General features: G+C 37.6%; 1 protein-coding gene across 2 annotated transcripts in view; it reads right to left on the reverse strand.

The window, feature by feature from the left end:
• Positions 1-15,744, reverse strand: part of LOC107088162 (FYVE, RhoGEF and PH domain-containing protein 3-like) — an 80,811-nt gene that overhangs the window by 16,458 nt on the left and 48,609 nt on the right. For both annotated transcript variants that reach the window (XM_015380164.1, XM_015380163.1), the window contains exons 2-5: positions 13,298-13,468; positions 6,775-6,976; positions 5,251-5,866; positions 2,530-2,619 (exon numbers count right to left, since the gene is read on the reverse strand). In XM_015380164.1, coding sequence (XP_015235650.1) covers positions 2,530-2,619; positions 5,251-5,866; positions 6,775-6,976; positions 13,298-13,468 — 1,079 coding nt within the window. The remainder of the gene's footprint in view (positions 1-2,529; positions 2,620-5,250; positions 5,867-6,774; positions 6,977-13,297; positions 13,469-15,744) is intronic.

A 15,744-nucleotide genomic window follows, 5' to 3' on the forward strand; every position in this document is an offset into this window, starting at 1 on the left:
CTGTCACTAAATGCTTTGTTCAATGAGGCTTAAACCAACAAAATAAACTTGTCATTTGGTACTTCAGATGAATGTAAAATCAAAAAATTGTCAATTATTAATAGTAAATTGTTTGTATATACAATATTAGAACTTCATGGAGGATTTCTTTCTAACCAAAAGCTGGGAAGACATTTCTTTTATAATCCTATAAGCTTAGTATGGGCTGCTTACCTAGAAGTAGTCTTTAGATCTGGTATTAGTTACACAAGATCATTTTAAAACAGGTACATTTAAATTAAAAGTTGTTATCAAAACATTAGTGTTTTAGATTTTTAACCAATATGTTCTCATTTACAGACTGTACCTGATTACAGGATACACACTTGCACCACTTTTTTACTGCAAAGGCTTCAAATGAAACAAGGTTTTTTTCAGGAGGGTACAAGTAAACTGTCACCTTGAATATTAAAACATCCCATTTGAAGAAATGTTTAAGGATTTTGAGAAATACCAGAGTAAAAGTTTTCAGGAGGCTGCTGCATCTGTTGCAACTGTTTAATTTCTTCTGAACACTAAGGCCCGATCTGAGTTAAACCCTGAATCGCTGGACACAGAGTAAATAACTGCAGGGTTTTTTTTGGAAAGAAAACAAAAGGCATCCTTCCACTTCTGCATGTTTGCAATCTAACAGAAATAGCTGAATCAAAGGTAGCTATGGTAGCAATGTCTGACAATTCTCAGAATAAATCCATGTTTTATTTAAGTTGAAGAGTCACCTGGAATAATAAATCAAACCTCTCATTTTCAAACAAAATTATTGGTACCAAGACTACTTATCAGCACGTTGAGTTCTTTTACCACATTTTTAAAGATTGGAGCATACAAAAAAAACAACAACTTCCTTTTGCAAAATGTCTCCAAGTCATTTACCATCCTTCTCAGTTTCACATTTTTTTCCTAAGCTCAACTCACAGATTTTAGCTTCTTAGATAAATTCTCTGTTTATTAGATTTCTTCCCAACTGATCTTTTTTATTTGTTCCTTACTTCACAGAGCATTGTGGTAAGATAGGCCTGAGTCCTCATGCAAGCCATGCAAGTTGCAAAGTCAAGACAGATGAGCAGCTAAATTCAAGATGAAAAGTGAAGACGAGCTAGGTGTTGTGAAAATACTTTTGAAAGGTGTTGAGACCATTTATTTCTCATGCTGGTTTCCATGTTTTTAGGATGTTGCTCTTTTTACCAACATAAAATGCCAAATGCTGCGCTCTGGTTTGGCAACCCTGGGAACTTCCATATTAGTAGCTCAAGAACCAGCAGGTAACACACTGCATAAAAATAGATCCAGACAGTAACTCTAGATTTAAAAGGAGAAAGACGTTTCTGAAGGAGACGATCCATTGTTTATAGGAAATATTACCTCCATCCTGGGTGACAAACAAATATGATTTTAGTTCATTTTACTTTTTCCTGGCATGCTTCCTAGTCTGTCGCATTTTGAAGAGTGGATTTGAGAAACTTGTTAAAAGTATGATCAACTTTGAAGAATAGTATAATAATCTAAAATGGATTAAAATCTCTTTAAAGTGCACTAATCTTATGGGAATACTATAAAAAACTTAATTAAACATAATAATTTGTTACTGGTGGTATTTTTTTCAACCGAATAAATAAACTCAAGTTATAGGCTGGATATTTGATACTTTTAAAAGTGAGCGATTATGGAGTTGCAATTAAAAAGTCGTTTTAGGCCCCTGTATCAAGGGTTCCAGTACTTGTGATGGGCTCTACAGGAAATTACAATTTCACTCATTGGGCTTCTTACCTGTTAATAATTGCATTTAATAAAAAAGGAAAGAAAAAAAAAAAACAAAGTTGACTCCTGCATGCATGCAAGCTAATTCTGTACAGCATGCACAAAAGCAGAACTGGATGTAAGTGGAAATGGGGTTCTCATTAATAGCAAAGAAACCCAGCTGCAACATATTAAAGGGAGGAAAACATGAGGTCAAAATCTATATTCAATTCTACCCTTTGTCCTGTCCCAAGCAATATCCTCCACCCTTACCTACATTCACTTTCATCTCTTTGCCAGGTGGGCTTTATAGTAGTCTTAAAATGGGTATTGCTGTTTCAAGAACAAAAACAGGAAGCAAACTCTGAGGCTTCTCTGCCCTCTGGAAACATACAAACCAACGCTGTGCCGTGATAGGGCAGCTGTTTATCTGCTGCACCACATGGGCTTAGCAAAGAGGAAGACAATTCAACCACTGGCATAGGACTCTCATCACACAGCAGAGAGACAAAGTAGCAAAGAAGCCACATAGTGTAATTACAAACAGAAGACAGAAGAATTGGACTGACTGAAGGATAATCTGCACAGAGATAATGAGTCATTTCCACGAGTTCTTCTCCACTCTCAAAGCTTAACTTTTAGGTGCAATTGTACATTTCACACCCTCACAAAGTTATGCTTACAGTGCTCTGATCTGATTTCAACAGTCTGTATCTAAACATACCGCCGCCAAAAAGAGATACGAGGACACACCTGGTCAAGGAGGTTGAGTCTTTTCACGTAGGCCTCTTCAGTGTGGAGGAGCTCTTTGGCGATGTTCAGGAGTTTCTGACCTTCCGAGCACTGAGGAAAACAGGAGAAACACAGAAAAATCTATAAACGCAAAGATAAACACCAACACCTGTGGCAACAAACAATACAGTAAACCTTCCACTCATCCAATCATTGATTTTGTATAATATGTCATGCTGACCAATCTATTATAAATAGAAGGTTCCACCTAAAAATATTAAGCACATAACACACACAGTTAACAGCTAAAAGAGAATTACTTTTAAAGGCCACTGTGACCCTGCTTTTGTAGAAATTGCAATGCAGATATTGCATAACAACATAAAGTAGAAACCTAAATTCCTTTACAGTTCTTATTTTGTGTGATTAGAGCCAATGTGGCCCCTGAGCTGCAGGTTGCAGACCCCTGGGTTAGATGCTCATCCATAACAATGCCATACAGAGACACAAGACAAAAGGTGTGCACACACTGATACTGTATCTAAGGATAAGTCACCATAACTACTTAACCTATCAGTAATGCATACGATAAACAGCTAATGTTATATCAGTGTGGAGAGGCTTTTGATGTCATCTCCAAGGATTTGGGTCTTTAGAAGACCTTGGTTGGAGCCAAAATGAATAAGATAAACCATGGAACAGTGAGGATCCTTCCTAGGTGGCCATAAAAATAACTCTAAAAGCAGATCAACAAATCACCCAGAAGCTCACGGAATAAACAGGATTTTCACCCCTGAAATGCTGGAAAAATTGTTCCTTCTGAACTTTAACCTGCCAAATGAAAACCAGTCAAGCTTTATCTTGTGAATCTCATTAAGAGAAGTCAAGTTCCTAGATAGTTAGGTTATTGCAGACGCATCTAGAAATACATTTATAAGGCATAATGGGTCTGTATGAAAAATATTCAAATGTGACGGGGGATATGGGCATATTGACAAAGAGGGACATTTTTTTTCTTAGATGCCTCAGCAGATTGAATCAAATGAGTCCTTAAACCAATAAGGAAACAGAGGGGAAACAAATTTCACTTTATTTTAAAAACACAGATCAGCTGTGTTTCTTACATGCCCTAAGAGGATATCTGACTGTTTTAGGTGGGCGATGCGGCCAAAACTCATTTCACGATATACAGTATTACATGTTACATGTTTATGAATATTTTCTGATGTAACATTTTAGAATAGTTGCGTTAAACGGAAAACATATAAAACTACATAAATCCCTAAACCTCAGTCAGTGACAACTGCTATAATCATGCACTTAATGTATATTGGAATATTTTAGAAATGCTTTATCATTGTTCTTGCATAAATTATACGCTGATATATACTGACAATTCCTATCCAATCTTGTGCCACTTTAGTACAGTAGATTGTTGTAAACTTGACAACCATTGAAACCAAAAGGTGTGTTTAATGGCCTCGTCAGTGAAACTGAAAAACATTATTCCTCTTTCTCTATCTGAGACAACAGTCCAATAAACAGGAAAGTGTTTGAGTTGTTGTTGTTGGTGACAAAATCCTTTCTGGTTTCACCGGCTAGACACGCATTGAAGTTATGGAAGATTGAGCTTGATGCAACAATGTGGGTTTCACAACAGCCGCATGACAAATGACCAAGGCAAAACTAATAGGGATACGCTGGAGAGTTAGACACCACAAAAATCAAAACTCAGCTTTAAACTACAAGCAATATTTGATCTGTTAAAAACAAACTACAGCACATTGGTCGTTAGTGAGGTGGAGGCCTCACATTGTCAGCAGGAGCTGTTTTCAGTCCTCCTCCTTCAGTGTGCATCACTGAAAAACCCACATCCTCTGTGACAAGGCCGTCATTATGCAGCCATCAACATGTCAGCTGCAGTATTAGACACTTTCACACACACCAGCAACATGTAGCTGCACACCCTTCCTCTGCACAGCAGTGTCGGGATCAGGAAGCGCTGAGGAGCAGCGATGCCCTTTTCCCCTAAAACACCCAGGGTGTGTTTAGACGGCAGCGGCTCAACCCTTCATGTGACAGCTGTGTGAGATTTTGGGTGTGTTTTAACTACTCAGAAATCATTTTAGAGAGAAATGGCAGCCAAGAGGTGTCAAACATTTCCTGTTAGTTCGGAAGTTTTTCTTTGCACGCTTTCTAATCTCTATAGACAAAACTTGTCCCATCTGATTCTCTGAAATCAGAAACTTCCAAGGTACTTACAGAAAAGCCTGTCTTTCAGGAAAACACTTTCTTACGTATTCAGGTATAGGCTTTGTTTACAATCAATAGTGAAGCTGAAATCTTATTTCTGCTGTGGGAAAACTTAAGCCTGTGTGCTGGTATTGGGAAGTCCACTCCTGTTACAGCTCTAAGGCAGGTATTTATCCCTTTATGTAACGGAAGAGCTGCTTTTTGGTAGGAGTCAGTCACTTACAGAACTCAAGCTTTTACAGCATCTAAGGTTTCATGGAGAACTCTTTAAAACGGTTCACCTAAGCTAGGATAATAATAGACACAGACTGTTTTTTTCCATGACGTGAAAAGGCAGTCTGAGATTCAGAAATGAAGTTTTTAGCCTTCCGAGAAATCCAGAAAATTACTACAAGAGAATTAGACAGGCTGCGGCAAAACTAGCTTCAAATTAGATGTTCTTGTCTTTGTGGGAACGTTTTGCTTGGGATACAAGTGCATGGTACTCACTTTGTTTGCGTCTGATTGTATATCTGTCAGAAAACCAGATTGTGTGTCCGTAAGTGACTGGATCTCCCCGCTGCTCCCCTCATCCAAGTCACTGTCCTCGTCCTGCGTTGAGTCCCTCTTATTGTCCACTGTGACGCAGCAGGACACGCTCTCTGTCTCGGTGACGCTGTCGTAATGATCCTCCTCATCGATGGCGTCCTCGTTCGGGAAAACCTCCCCATCAGCAGCACAAGATGGGCTGTCGATGCCGCTGTCACGGTTGGGAATCTTCCCGTTTTGCTGTGAGGAGTCAGAATTGTCCATGAGTTTGTGGGAAGAGCCTTGTTCACAGTCTGCATCGTCGATGCAGTCAACTCTTTGTGTAATGTCGTGCTCCACGCAGTTGTCCAGCGTGCCGTCATCAGAGGCTTCGATGTGCATTGAGGCGAGATGTGAGAGTTCGGACACGTCGTCAGTTCGTTCGGAGGTGCTAAGTGCAAGTTTGTCCACAGAGGAGGAGTCTCCTGTGACTGTCGCCGTGGTGTTGGGGCTGCAGGATGGAGGGAGGTCAGACGCAGTTTCCATTCTCAGACAAAGATGCAGCTGCGACCGTGGGAGCACCCCCAGGATGGGGACCCTAGGAAAACAACATATAATGAAACACTACTTAATAAGCCGGACAACTAGGAACTAAAAAAGGTAATAATAATCATATCTAGCCACCAAAAGCACATACACACAGTAATGAGATACCAACTCAAAAGAGCACGGCTTGTGAAATGCAAGGAAAACACAATTTTCTCTACAAATAAATATCTAAAAAGTATTGGCATGTCTTTATTCTGATACTTCCAACTGTGTTACAGGACAATCATTTAGATAAAGTCCATCATCTGAAAATATAGCATGGTGCGACTCCAGTACTACCACGACATTACCGCCCACATTAACCTACATGCCGGACAAGGACACCATTAATCAGTGAAAAGGGCCAACTCTGGAGAAGCTGCCGAGATCCAGAGTTTAGGTGGGAAAAAAAAGAAACATCAGATTTTCTGTGTGTGGTTTGCCACAAGCCATGTAAGGGACAAGAAGAACAGGATAGAGAAGATAATGCGGTCCCATGAGACTGGAACTAGAATTGTGGCCATCATTGAAAATGCTACCGGTTAAGGAAAAGCTGATCCCACGCAGGACCCTGAACAAACAGTGTTGAAGCATGGAGGTGGCAGCATCGTGCTGTGGGCAATCCAGAAGCGGCTGCAGAAAACCTGAGGCTGAGGTGAGTACATCCCAGCGGGATGGCCATAAACATTAGAGCAGAGCTGTTTTCATCAAAGCATATTCATGCAAGTTGTGCACAGAAACACTCCATCAAATATTGCTGAGGTCATGCATGTTGATTGTATCGTATACTATTTGAAGAAAAAGAAAATAGCAGGAAAGATGACTAATCCCCTTCACACTGACACCATACTTTGTGACTTCATTGAACCACCTCAAAGTGCATATTTTAACTTCCATAAATGACTTAAATCTCCTCACCTGGAGTTATTAAACCTCTCGATGAGCTGTCCAACCTTCTGGGGCTCTTTCTGCGGCTGTGCTCCCAGGCCAGTGGCGCTCAGGCAAGGCTTTGGTTTCGGAGGAGGAGGGGGTGCCGGCAGAGGTCTCGAGGGTGCCGGGGGGATCCTCTTAGGTTTCTTGTCTTGCCCAAGGGCGAGCAGGTGTGCAGGTTTAGGGGGCACTGCACACACATAAATCCAGACAACACACAAACATCAGAACAGGACTGGACGCATGAAGCTTCTGGCGTGAAGACAGACGATCAGGTAACACGGATAAATCCCAGAGAGAAAATCTCCATGGCAGACACAAAACCAGCGTTCTCCTTTCTGAAACTTCAACAGGAAATTTTACTGAAGGGAAGAAATTAAAGCGGCAAATGAGTGTAACATCGACTGTCAGCGACAGCTATCGAACTACTTCCTTATTTCAGAACAGGATGCTGAGCAGAGTGTGTGTAAGCTACCACACTTCCAGGCAGAAAAAAAAAGTGCTGTCTCAAAAAACTTGTGCACACCACAGAACTATTTCGCTCTCAATGTCTTTATATTTGCATACATTTAACTTTAGGAAACCTTTTTTTGAATACAGGAAACAAAGTTTAATATTACAGTTTATAAAATGAGCACTTCCTCTGTGATCTTTTTTCAGTCTGATACAGGTCCACTCAGAAGGAGAACTTTGCTTCAAACATGCAGTGAAACATCCACACGGCTGCTCTGATGAAGAGCCTAACAGATGTACACTGTCTGTAATGCTTTTTTTTTCTAAACCGGGCAGAAAGAAAAGACAGCTTATTCTCCTTTGTGTTTATTTGTCTGATGGCATCACAAGTGGGACAATAACCGGTTTGAATAGCTGGGATTTAGAAACACTGAACAATCTTTGTCTTAAATAATTAAGTACCATCATTAGGTGCAGGCATCCAACGTTAAACCTTGGACTTATTTTCAGAGCACAGCGTGACCGGTTTATGTACCCATTTAGTTTTTCATCCTACGCGTTTTAAATTTAGTAAACACTGTACTTCTGTACGCTCATTGATTTTATTACACTATAAAACAATCATTATACCAATGGATTAACCATATGCTATGGCCAATAAAGTAGTTCACTCAGAATTATCACTGCTAATGTGTATTTTGGTGTGATTTTACCTAAATCCATATATAGCTTCCATGTACAGCTCAGTTACTTTGCTGCAAACACAGAGAAAACAAAGCCGGGGTGAATGTGATCAGAAAAACTAATGAAATTAATGACCTCTGATCCATTCACTTGTGTGATTTCACTTAGACATACTTTTTTGTCATCTTGTATACACAAAGTGTAAACAAAACGAAATATTGATACAAACAGCTTTCAACAGTGAATGAGCAGCTTACAGCAGTGAAATGAACATTGCCATTTATAAAGGGCAGCAGTGATCAGAATGTAAACAGCATAGGAGAAAAGAAAAAAACAGTTTAAAAGTCATGGTACAAAAAAGGTATTGATATAGAGAGGTTGAGTGCAGTGCAAAATAAATATTGTGCAAAATAGAGTATAACATTGTGTTGTTTTATAATGGCTATAATGTTGGTGTTGTGCACTACCAACATTATAGCCATGTTGGCAGTGCAAATGTGATGTTTGCAGATGTGATGTAGAGTCTTGATTAGAGTTTCAACAGGGGAAAAACCTGTTGCAGAACCAGCTGGCCCTGCAGGACACATATCACTATAGGTATATGGTGGCTTGTTCTGAGAGTTTATCTTGAGGATTCACAACAGAACATCAAGTGAAAGAGTTGAAATGACAGCCTAGAGACGACCTAGGAAGTGGCGGCCTAGACAGGGAGTGGGGGGCAAGTGGTTAGGGCATCGCGCTTGGAATCCAGAGGTTCTGAGTACAAGCCCCACTGCCACAGACTGCCACTCAGGGTCCCTGAGGAAGACCCTTAATCCCACACCGTTAAGTATGGTAGGTAACTGTAATGATTTCCATCAGCAGGATTTAAAGATCCTAAACTCCAGTTAAGACAATACCATCCATCTTAATCTGAAGTTTAATGGCAGATGATTAGTTAGCAGTTCTTTAGGATCTTTCAACATGTTATACCACATCCTAAAATAAATAAAATGAAAAATTTGATATGTCAAATTTCAAAGAAATATAGAGATACATAAAAAAAAAATCTTAATTTAGATGACCACTTACTGGAGAAATTTTATTTTTAAGTCTGAATGTTATTTTTAAGTCTAGCTCTTTAAAAGAGTGCTGTATATATCAGGATAGGAGATTATCATCTAAAACCAGGATTTCATCACTTCTAAAACTTTGGAGCTTTGAATGAGTTTTCAAATTTATGATTATGCCCCCATAAGACTGTAATGCTCCAGATAAACTGCCTCCCTATCACCAAGCTATCCTTCTAATACAGTGTGTTATGGATAAATCACAAATGGAAAATTATATTTATTAATTTCTAACGCAGAAAACTAATTTCACCAAATTTATGCTGCGTTAAGCAGCGATGAAGAAGCTTGTTTGATGTATTAGATGAAAACACATTTCTAACAGAATTAGTTTTAGCTGCAGGTGGTTAATCCCCATAAAGCTTATTTCCCTTCTGACCTGAATAGTCTTCTTAGTTTTTATAATGAGAGGCAATTTTATTGTTGCATCATTACAGATGCAACAATAAAACAGAGCAAGACAGAGTTTCTTGTTAATCCATTAGTTGAGCTTTCTGTTTTTTAATTCTGCTGGTCTCTCTCTGTGGAGTCATTCAAAACTATCAGGGTACAATAAACATCTAATAACAGGTGGAGAATAAAAAAACAAAAAAACAAAAAACAACAGCAACACTTTAGCAATGACAGTTTCTGTTGTAAAAAAAAACATCCCTTTGTAAATGACAAATTCCCTTAAACAACAACATTCGTAGACAAAGGGAATGATTTTGATTCTTTACAATAAACTCATGTTTTAACAGTGCCATCTCTTTGAATCATCTGACAACAGCTTGGATAACTGACCTGGGATCAGTCATAACTGACTGTCTGAAATGGGTGCACTCCTCTTCAGTCTGTGTAAGAGACAGGCTATTGCAGTTTAAAGCACTTCATTGATTACTTTTATCTAAGGTAAAGCTCTGCAGAATGTGTCCTAGTATGAATCCTGCATGCGGCAGATGCGTTCAATCAAAATCTTCATTAGCCCATATGTTTTGGCGCTGTCAGAGGATAGCCACATACTGGCAAAAGATTTCCCAACCTTTTTGTGCCATCATAGGAAGAGTGATTGACCCTAACCCTCTGACAGCCATCTTTGGAGTTGCAGAACCTAGTCTCAATCTCAATATAACATGATAACATTTATATGTCTTCTAGCACGTAGATGGATTTTATTACACTGGAAGCAGGCTCGACCCCCAACTCCTTTGACCTTCTGAAAGATGTCATGCAACAAATACTGTTAGAAAAAAATGTAATTCTCCTTGAGACAGTGAGACAACAAATTCCATTAAATCTGGCGTCTTTTTATAGATTAATTTAACAGGAGTAAACCAACTCTTCCCATTATTTAATCTGATGATAAGATGATGAAAGCATTGAGCTTTTTTCTTTTCTTTTGAGTATTTTTCATTGATGTATATTGATATATTGAGAGTTCTGTATAGAGCATGTTTGCAAAAGAATTTTTTTTTTTTATCTTAAATGTAAAGTAATGATTTTTTTTGGTATAATTACTGTTCTAAGTATAATCCATGTTTTAGAGTCTCTATACTCCAAAGACTGATTAATCGATTACTAAATTAGTTGACGATAATTTTAATAATCGTTTAATCACAAATAATCCTATGAATTGTTTCAGCCCTTAGGAAAACAAAAACAAAACAAAACAAAAAAACACATTTAAATAGATATTTAAATATTCCTTTAAGTGAGTGGCTCCAACCTTATTAAGGATCTAAAAGCAATGAAACCTGTACTGGCTCCCTGGCAGATGTGTGGAGACATGAATAGCCTTTTTCCAAAATGGGTTCCTAACTACATCCCAGGAAAAGGCTTCACTCTCATTTTTCCTCCCTGGATAAGAATAGCAATCACTATTTTTGTTCTCCAGGTGGCACATTTATGACAAACAGGATGGTGACAGCCTATCTCCAAACAGTTTAATTGTTCTGTGGATTCTGAAGGGCCCACACAACTAATTATAATAAAGCCAAAGCATTTTACTATCTGTTGGGGATGTTCTATTGACATCAAATCATGTTATAGAAGATCGACTTAGAATACAAACACTTTAAATCTGTTAGCAGGACTTTTCTTTAAAATCTTTCACTTATGAGTTACCATCTGACATAGCAGGTCATATGCAGGGTTTGCATTTTGATTCTTCAAGATAAAATATGTCCAGAAAAAAAAGCTTCCAGGTTCATTGCTTCCTGTGAGATCACATCAGTATGTATTTTTTTTTGCTTTTCTTTTTTCCCCATCATTTCTTATCCAATTCCTCTTTTTAAGATTTTACAAATGCAGCTGATTGACTTGATTCCTTACCTCTTGTGACGCCATAAACCCAAATACACCCAGAATTAGCAACAGAATTAGCAACTTCATTATTTTCTGCAAATATTCTGCAGTGGAAATCCATATCAGGTTAGCAAGCTGTACATAAAGAGCAGTACATTATACCTGTCTGTCTGTCTGTTTGTTTGATCAGACCATGAAACATGCAGAAAAGGAAATTCAAATTTGAACAGCTGTGACATAAAGCTACATTTCCTGCTTTGACAAAAACTGTCTCCACAAAGAAGAAATAGATTTCGCTTCTGGTATAGAGGTCAAACATGAATGTAAGAATATTCCTGTTGCTGCACACTGATGGTCAGCTTGCAAAAAGAAGGTTAATAAATTTTTACAGTAGTTAAAAAACAAACCCACGTTTTGCTCCAAGGAATTAGCTCCAATGCAAAAGGAAAAACACAGAATTAAAGTAACGCTGTTTAAAAAAAACAACATTTAAAAGTTTTTTGTGCAGCACCTTGGTCCTGTTGGGTTTTAAAGTGTTATAAAAAAAAAGCTGGAATGGAAAACAAACCCCAACCTTTTAAAACTTTCTGCCAAGCAGTTGATTGCAGGCTCACCCATCAAAAGGTGAGTGCGACTTTTATTATGGGGGGGAAAAAAGTTGCACTGATATTAGATTATTATCAAAATAATACTCAATCTGTAGTTATAGAAACAGTTTTAACTTTTCTGTTTGAAATAAAAACTTTTTAATCATACAGATTCTTATTTAATTTTTCCCCCCTTTAGAACTAAAGCTGTGGTATTTCTGTTATCATACAGAGATAATCCCATACAAGCTCAAAAGTAATCACTGTTGTCAAAACAAGATATTTTCTGTTCATCATTGCTTGTGTGTAAGCAGAAGCATTACTAACCCCACAGTGATACAGTACCAGAACATTTTAAATGTGCCGCGGTAACTTTAGTATATAATTCAACATATTTCCAGATCTCTACTGGATTTACTTGGAAAAATATCATCTTTACAGACTTTGCTACTCGTCTTAGGATTTCTTAATTTTTTCCTCAATAGATCAAACCTACCTTCTGTTTGATCAATTTATGTGCCTTTATCTTTTCATACCAAAACAGTTTTGAGAGAGTTTAATAGACATTCATCAAGAAATCACTTTATTTTCAGATCAAATATGGAGGCCTGAGAAAGTTTGATTATTTTTTTTATAAAATATGTGTTTAAAAGAATATGGCGAGTAAGATACACGTTGGAGATATTCAGAACATCTGTTCCAGTTCTAGTTCCTACTTCTATGAGTACTACTGCTGTTTTTTTTTCCTTTTTTGTGTAAAAATTAATTAGGATATTGAGTTTTTGGTGATCAAAAGAAAGGAAAAAAACTTAAAATTTAGAGCGATCTATTATTTAGATTCTCCCAGTATGCCATATTGAACTCTTAGTAGAGCCATAATTTAATTTCTATTTTGAAGTCTTTGTACAGTATCTAGTTAAACCCATGAAAACAGTCAAACGGAACATCATAATTTATGGATCTTTCCTATATCTTCAGATCTTCCAAACATGGATTTTGTTTTGGAGTTGTCACCATTTAAAAAGACTGATTTTTATGGTTAACTAAGCTTTATCCCAGCCTGCCTCTTGGCATAGGAAGCCTTTAGAAAATTGGTCTGCAGTGTGATGTCCCAGTATTGCTCCTCAGAAACTCTTTAAACACAGCACATGTTGTTCATATTTCTCATTCTTCAGATGTAATCAAAACAAAAACACTTGGGAACCAGTGGCCTCCTTTTCCACCAGCTGCTCCTGCAGCAATGACCCACTAAACAGCTTGAGTGGCAGAGTGAGGCCGCACAGAGAACAGAGGTTTTTCAGAGCAGAAGCAATGACAGGTTAATAGCAGGGGTCTGATCCTGCAGGCAGCCTTCAATTACAATAACAGGGGCCACTCTGTATCATGGGATTTTACCTTGAGGTTTCTGAGCAGTCGGTGGTCTGGGTAAGGTGGAGGTCTGGGGCCGTGGCTTGATTGCGGGCTTGTCGGGACATGGTCTGGTGGTTGGGCCTTTTTTTGCCAGTCGTGGAGAACACAAGTAGTCCACTGATCCGCACTGGTATTGCAGGGAGGAGGGCGGCAGGTCTGGAGAGAGGAGACAAATAAGCCTCAATATTAGATATCGATCACTCCTAACAAGACTCCACTGAAAAAGTCATCTGTATCCCACCGTAATCCTGCCACAGAAATGCAGTGGTGTGCGGAGAAAGACGTGTTAGTGAATGACCTACAGTGCAGTGTGCTTCAAGAGGTCACCCTCAGATCAGAACCAGCAAAGAGGAACCTGAAAGCATCAGTCCTGAGAGCACAGCTGCGAGCGTCTTTCACTCTGTGGCCTAAATCTAACTCCAGACATCTGATGTACTCTGAACAATATCTGGAAATAGATAGTGTCTTTCTACATGCGATAGAGAAACAAAACAGAAATATACAGAAATAAAAATAAAGATGAAAGATATTAAATTCAACAGACCTCCACTCTGGGGCAAAGGTGACATCCATCTTTTTTTAAATGCTTGTTAGATTTAATAAACTATTTAGAAAGGTATATGTATCCCCACTTGGTCGAACGTCAGGAAAACATGCTGAATATTGCAAAGATAAGGAACCCACACTTTCTTTATTCATGTTTGTCCAAACCTAGGTTTGGTAAAACATTATTAATATAATAAAAAATAATTTAAGTAGCATTATCTAAATAAATATAGCACATAATTCATCCATGGTTTCCACATATGGATCCAGAGATAATTGTTATGAATCAATACAGTACGACTCTGAGCTAATATTATGGCCTCTTTGTGGCCATATTCTACCGAAACCTGTAAGTGAAAAAAAGATTTTACAGTCGTTGTAAAAATATGATAAACTAGTGTCAAAAGTGATATCTAAACCTAGATTTGACCTCTTTAACAACATGTTCCCTCATATATTATGTTGCTTTGAAGGAAAAACTGACCCTAGAGTAAACAAATATAATAGATTTATTGGTTGTTTAGAAAACATTATGTTCAACAAATGTTTAAATAAAGGACATCTTTTAGTTTTTATAACTAGCAATAAATGAATAATTCAGTTAGGATTAAAATCTGAATTTTCTTCTGATCAGCTCTAACCTGTTCATTATATCCCTCAAATCTAAAACTTAACAATCCATTCTATAAACATGAATAAAAATCTTCCTGGATGTACTTTTTATGTTTTGAGTTCAGTAAAAATCGGATTAAGGTCAGGGACAAATGCTTGATGTACAAGTCAGATAATCTTGTGACCATTTCAGTTTTTGTTTGATTTAAAACTATTTTCTAAATCTGAGAGCTAAGAGCTTGTTTTCTTTTAAGGGTTAATGTTTGCAAGAATAATTGCTGAAATAAAACCAGGTTTAAACTAACGTGCGTCATTCGCACTCATGAAGAAAAGTTCTGCTGAAAAGAGAAGCTAAAGACAAACTAATGCATGTAAACAAATGTTGGCACATAGTAATCCTGACACCAGACAGTATGAGGAGGATGGAAAATCAGGTAAAAAGAATATTTTCTATGCTCACTGTTCAACTACTGCCAGGCAATTTTTTTTTCCTGCCCTAACATCACAAAATAGATCCAAACAGCTTCTTTTAATCTGAACTCTGAACCAATTGATCATGTTTTTACTCTAGTAAGAATTTGAAAAAGACATCCAAGAAAATACTCAAGTAAGAGAAAAAAGTGTTTGCATAAAAGGCTACTTTTTTAGCTTAGGTACTGAGTAACTGATCTACTTAATACCATAACATCTTATATTACAACAAATGATGTAAAGATATTTAAAGCATTATCTGTAGATTCTTGTGTTTCAAAGAACGAAATAAAACTAATGAAAAAATAAAATACATTAATTAGATACTAACTATATCAGGTGGAAGAAACACTTTAAAAAATATAAATCAATATATGTTTTATAATAAAACATCTACTCGGTACTAAGTTTGTTTCGTACAGGTTAGAATACAACAGGTTACTGTATTTTTACTTGACTTCCAAATGACAGAGCAGGATGAGCAGATTAAAAATATCATTTAAAAATACACTATTTTGAGTACAAAATAGAAGTCTCACTTTAGTATAAACTATAGCTGTATGAAGTTAGGGCTGGTTATACTCCCGCATAGGGGTGGGTATTGGCAAAGAAGTCATGATTCGATTCGAATCAGGATTCACATGCCACGATGCAATTCTATCACGATGCATCATGATACTTGAAATATTGCGATGCATTGCGATATTTTCACTGAACACTGTAAGAAAAAGATACAGCCATTACCAGTGTTGCCATGAAATCAAATACTGGACAGAAATATTCCTATTACAGTCATGGACACA

Source organism: Cyprinodon variegatus, unplaced genomic scaffold (assembly GCF_000732505.1).
Source record: "Cyprinodon variegatus isolate N-32 unplaced genomic scaffold, C_variegatus-1.0 Scaffold208, whole genome shotgun sequence".
Classification (NCBI taxonomy): Eukaryota; Metazoa; Chordata; class Actinopteri; order Cyprinodontiformes; family Cyprinodontidae; genus Cyprinodon; species Cyprinodon variegatus.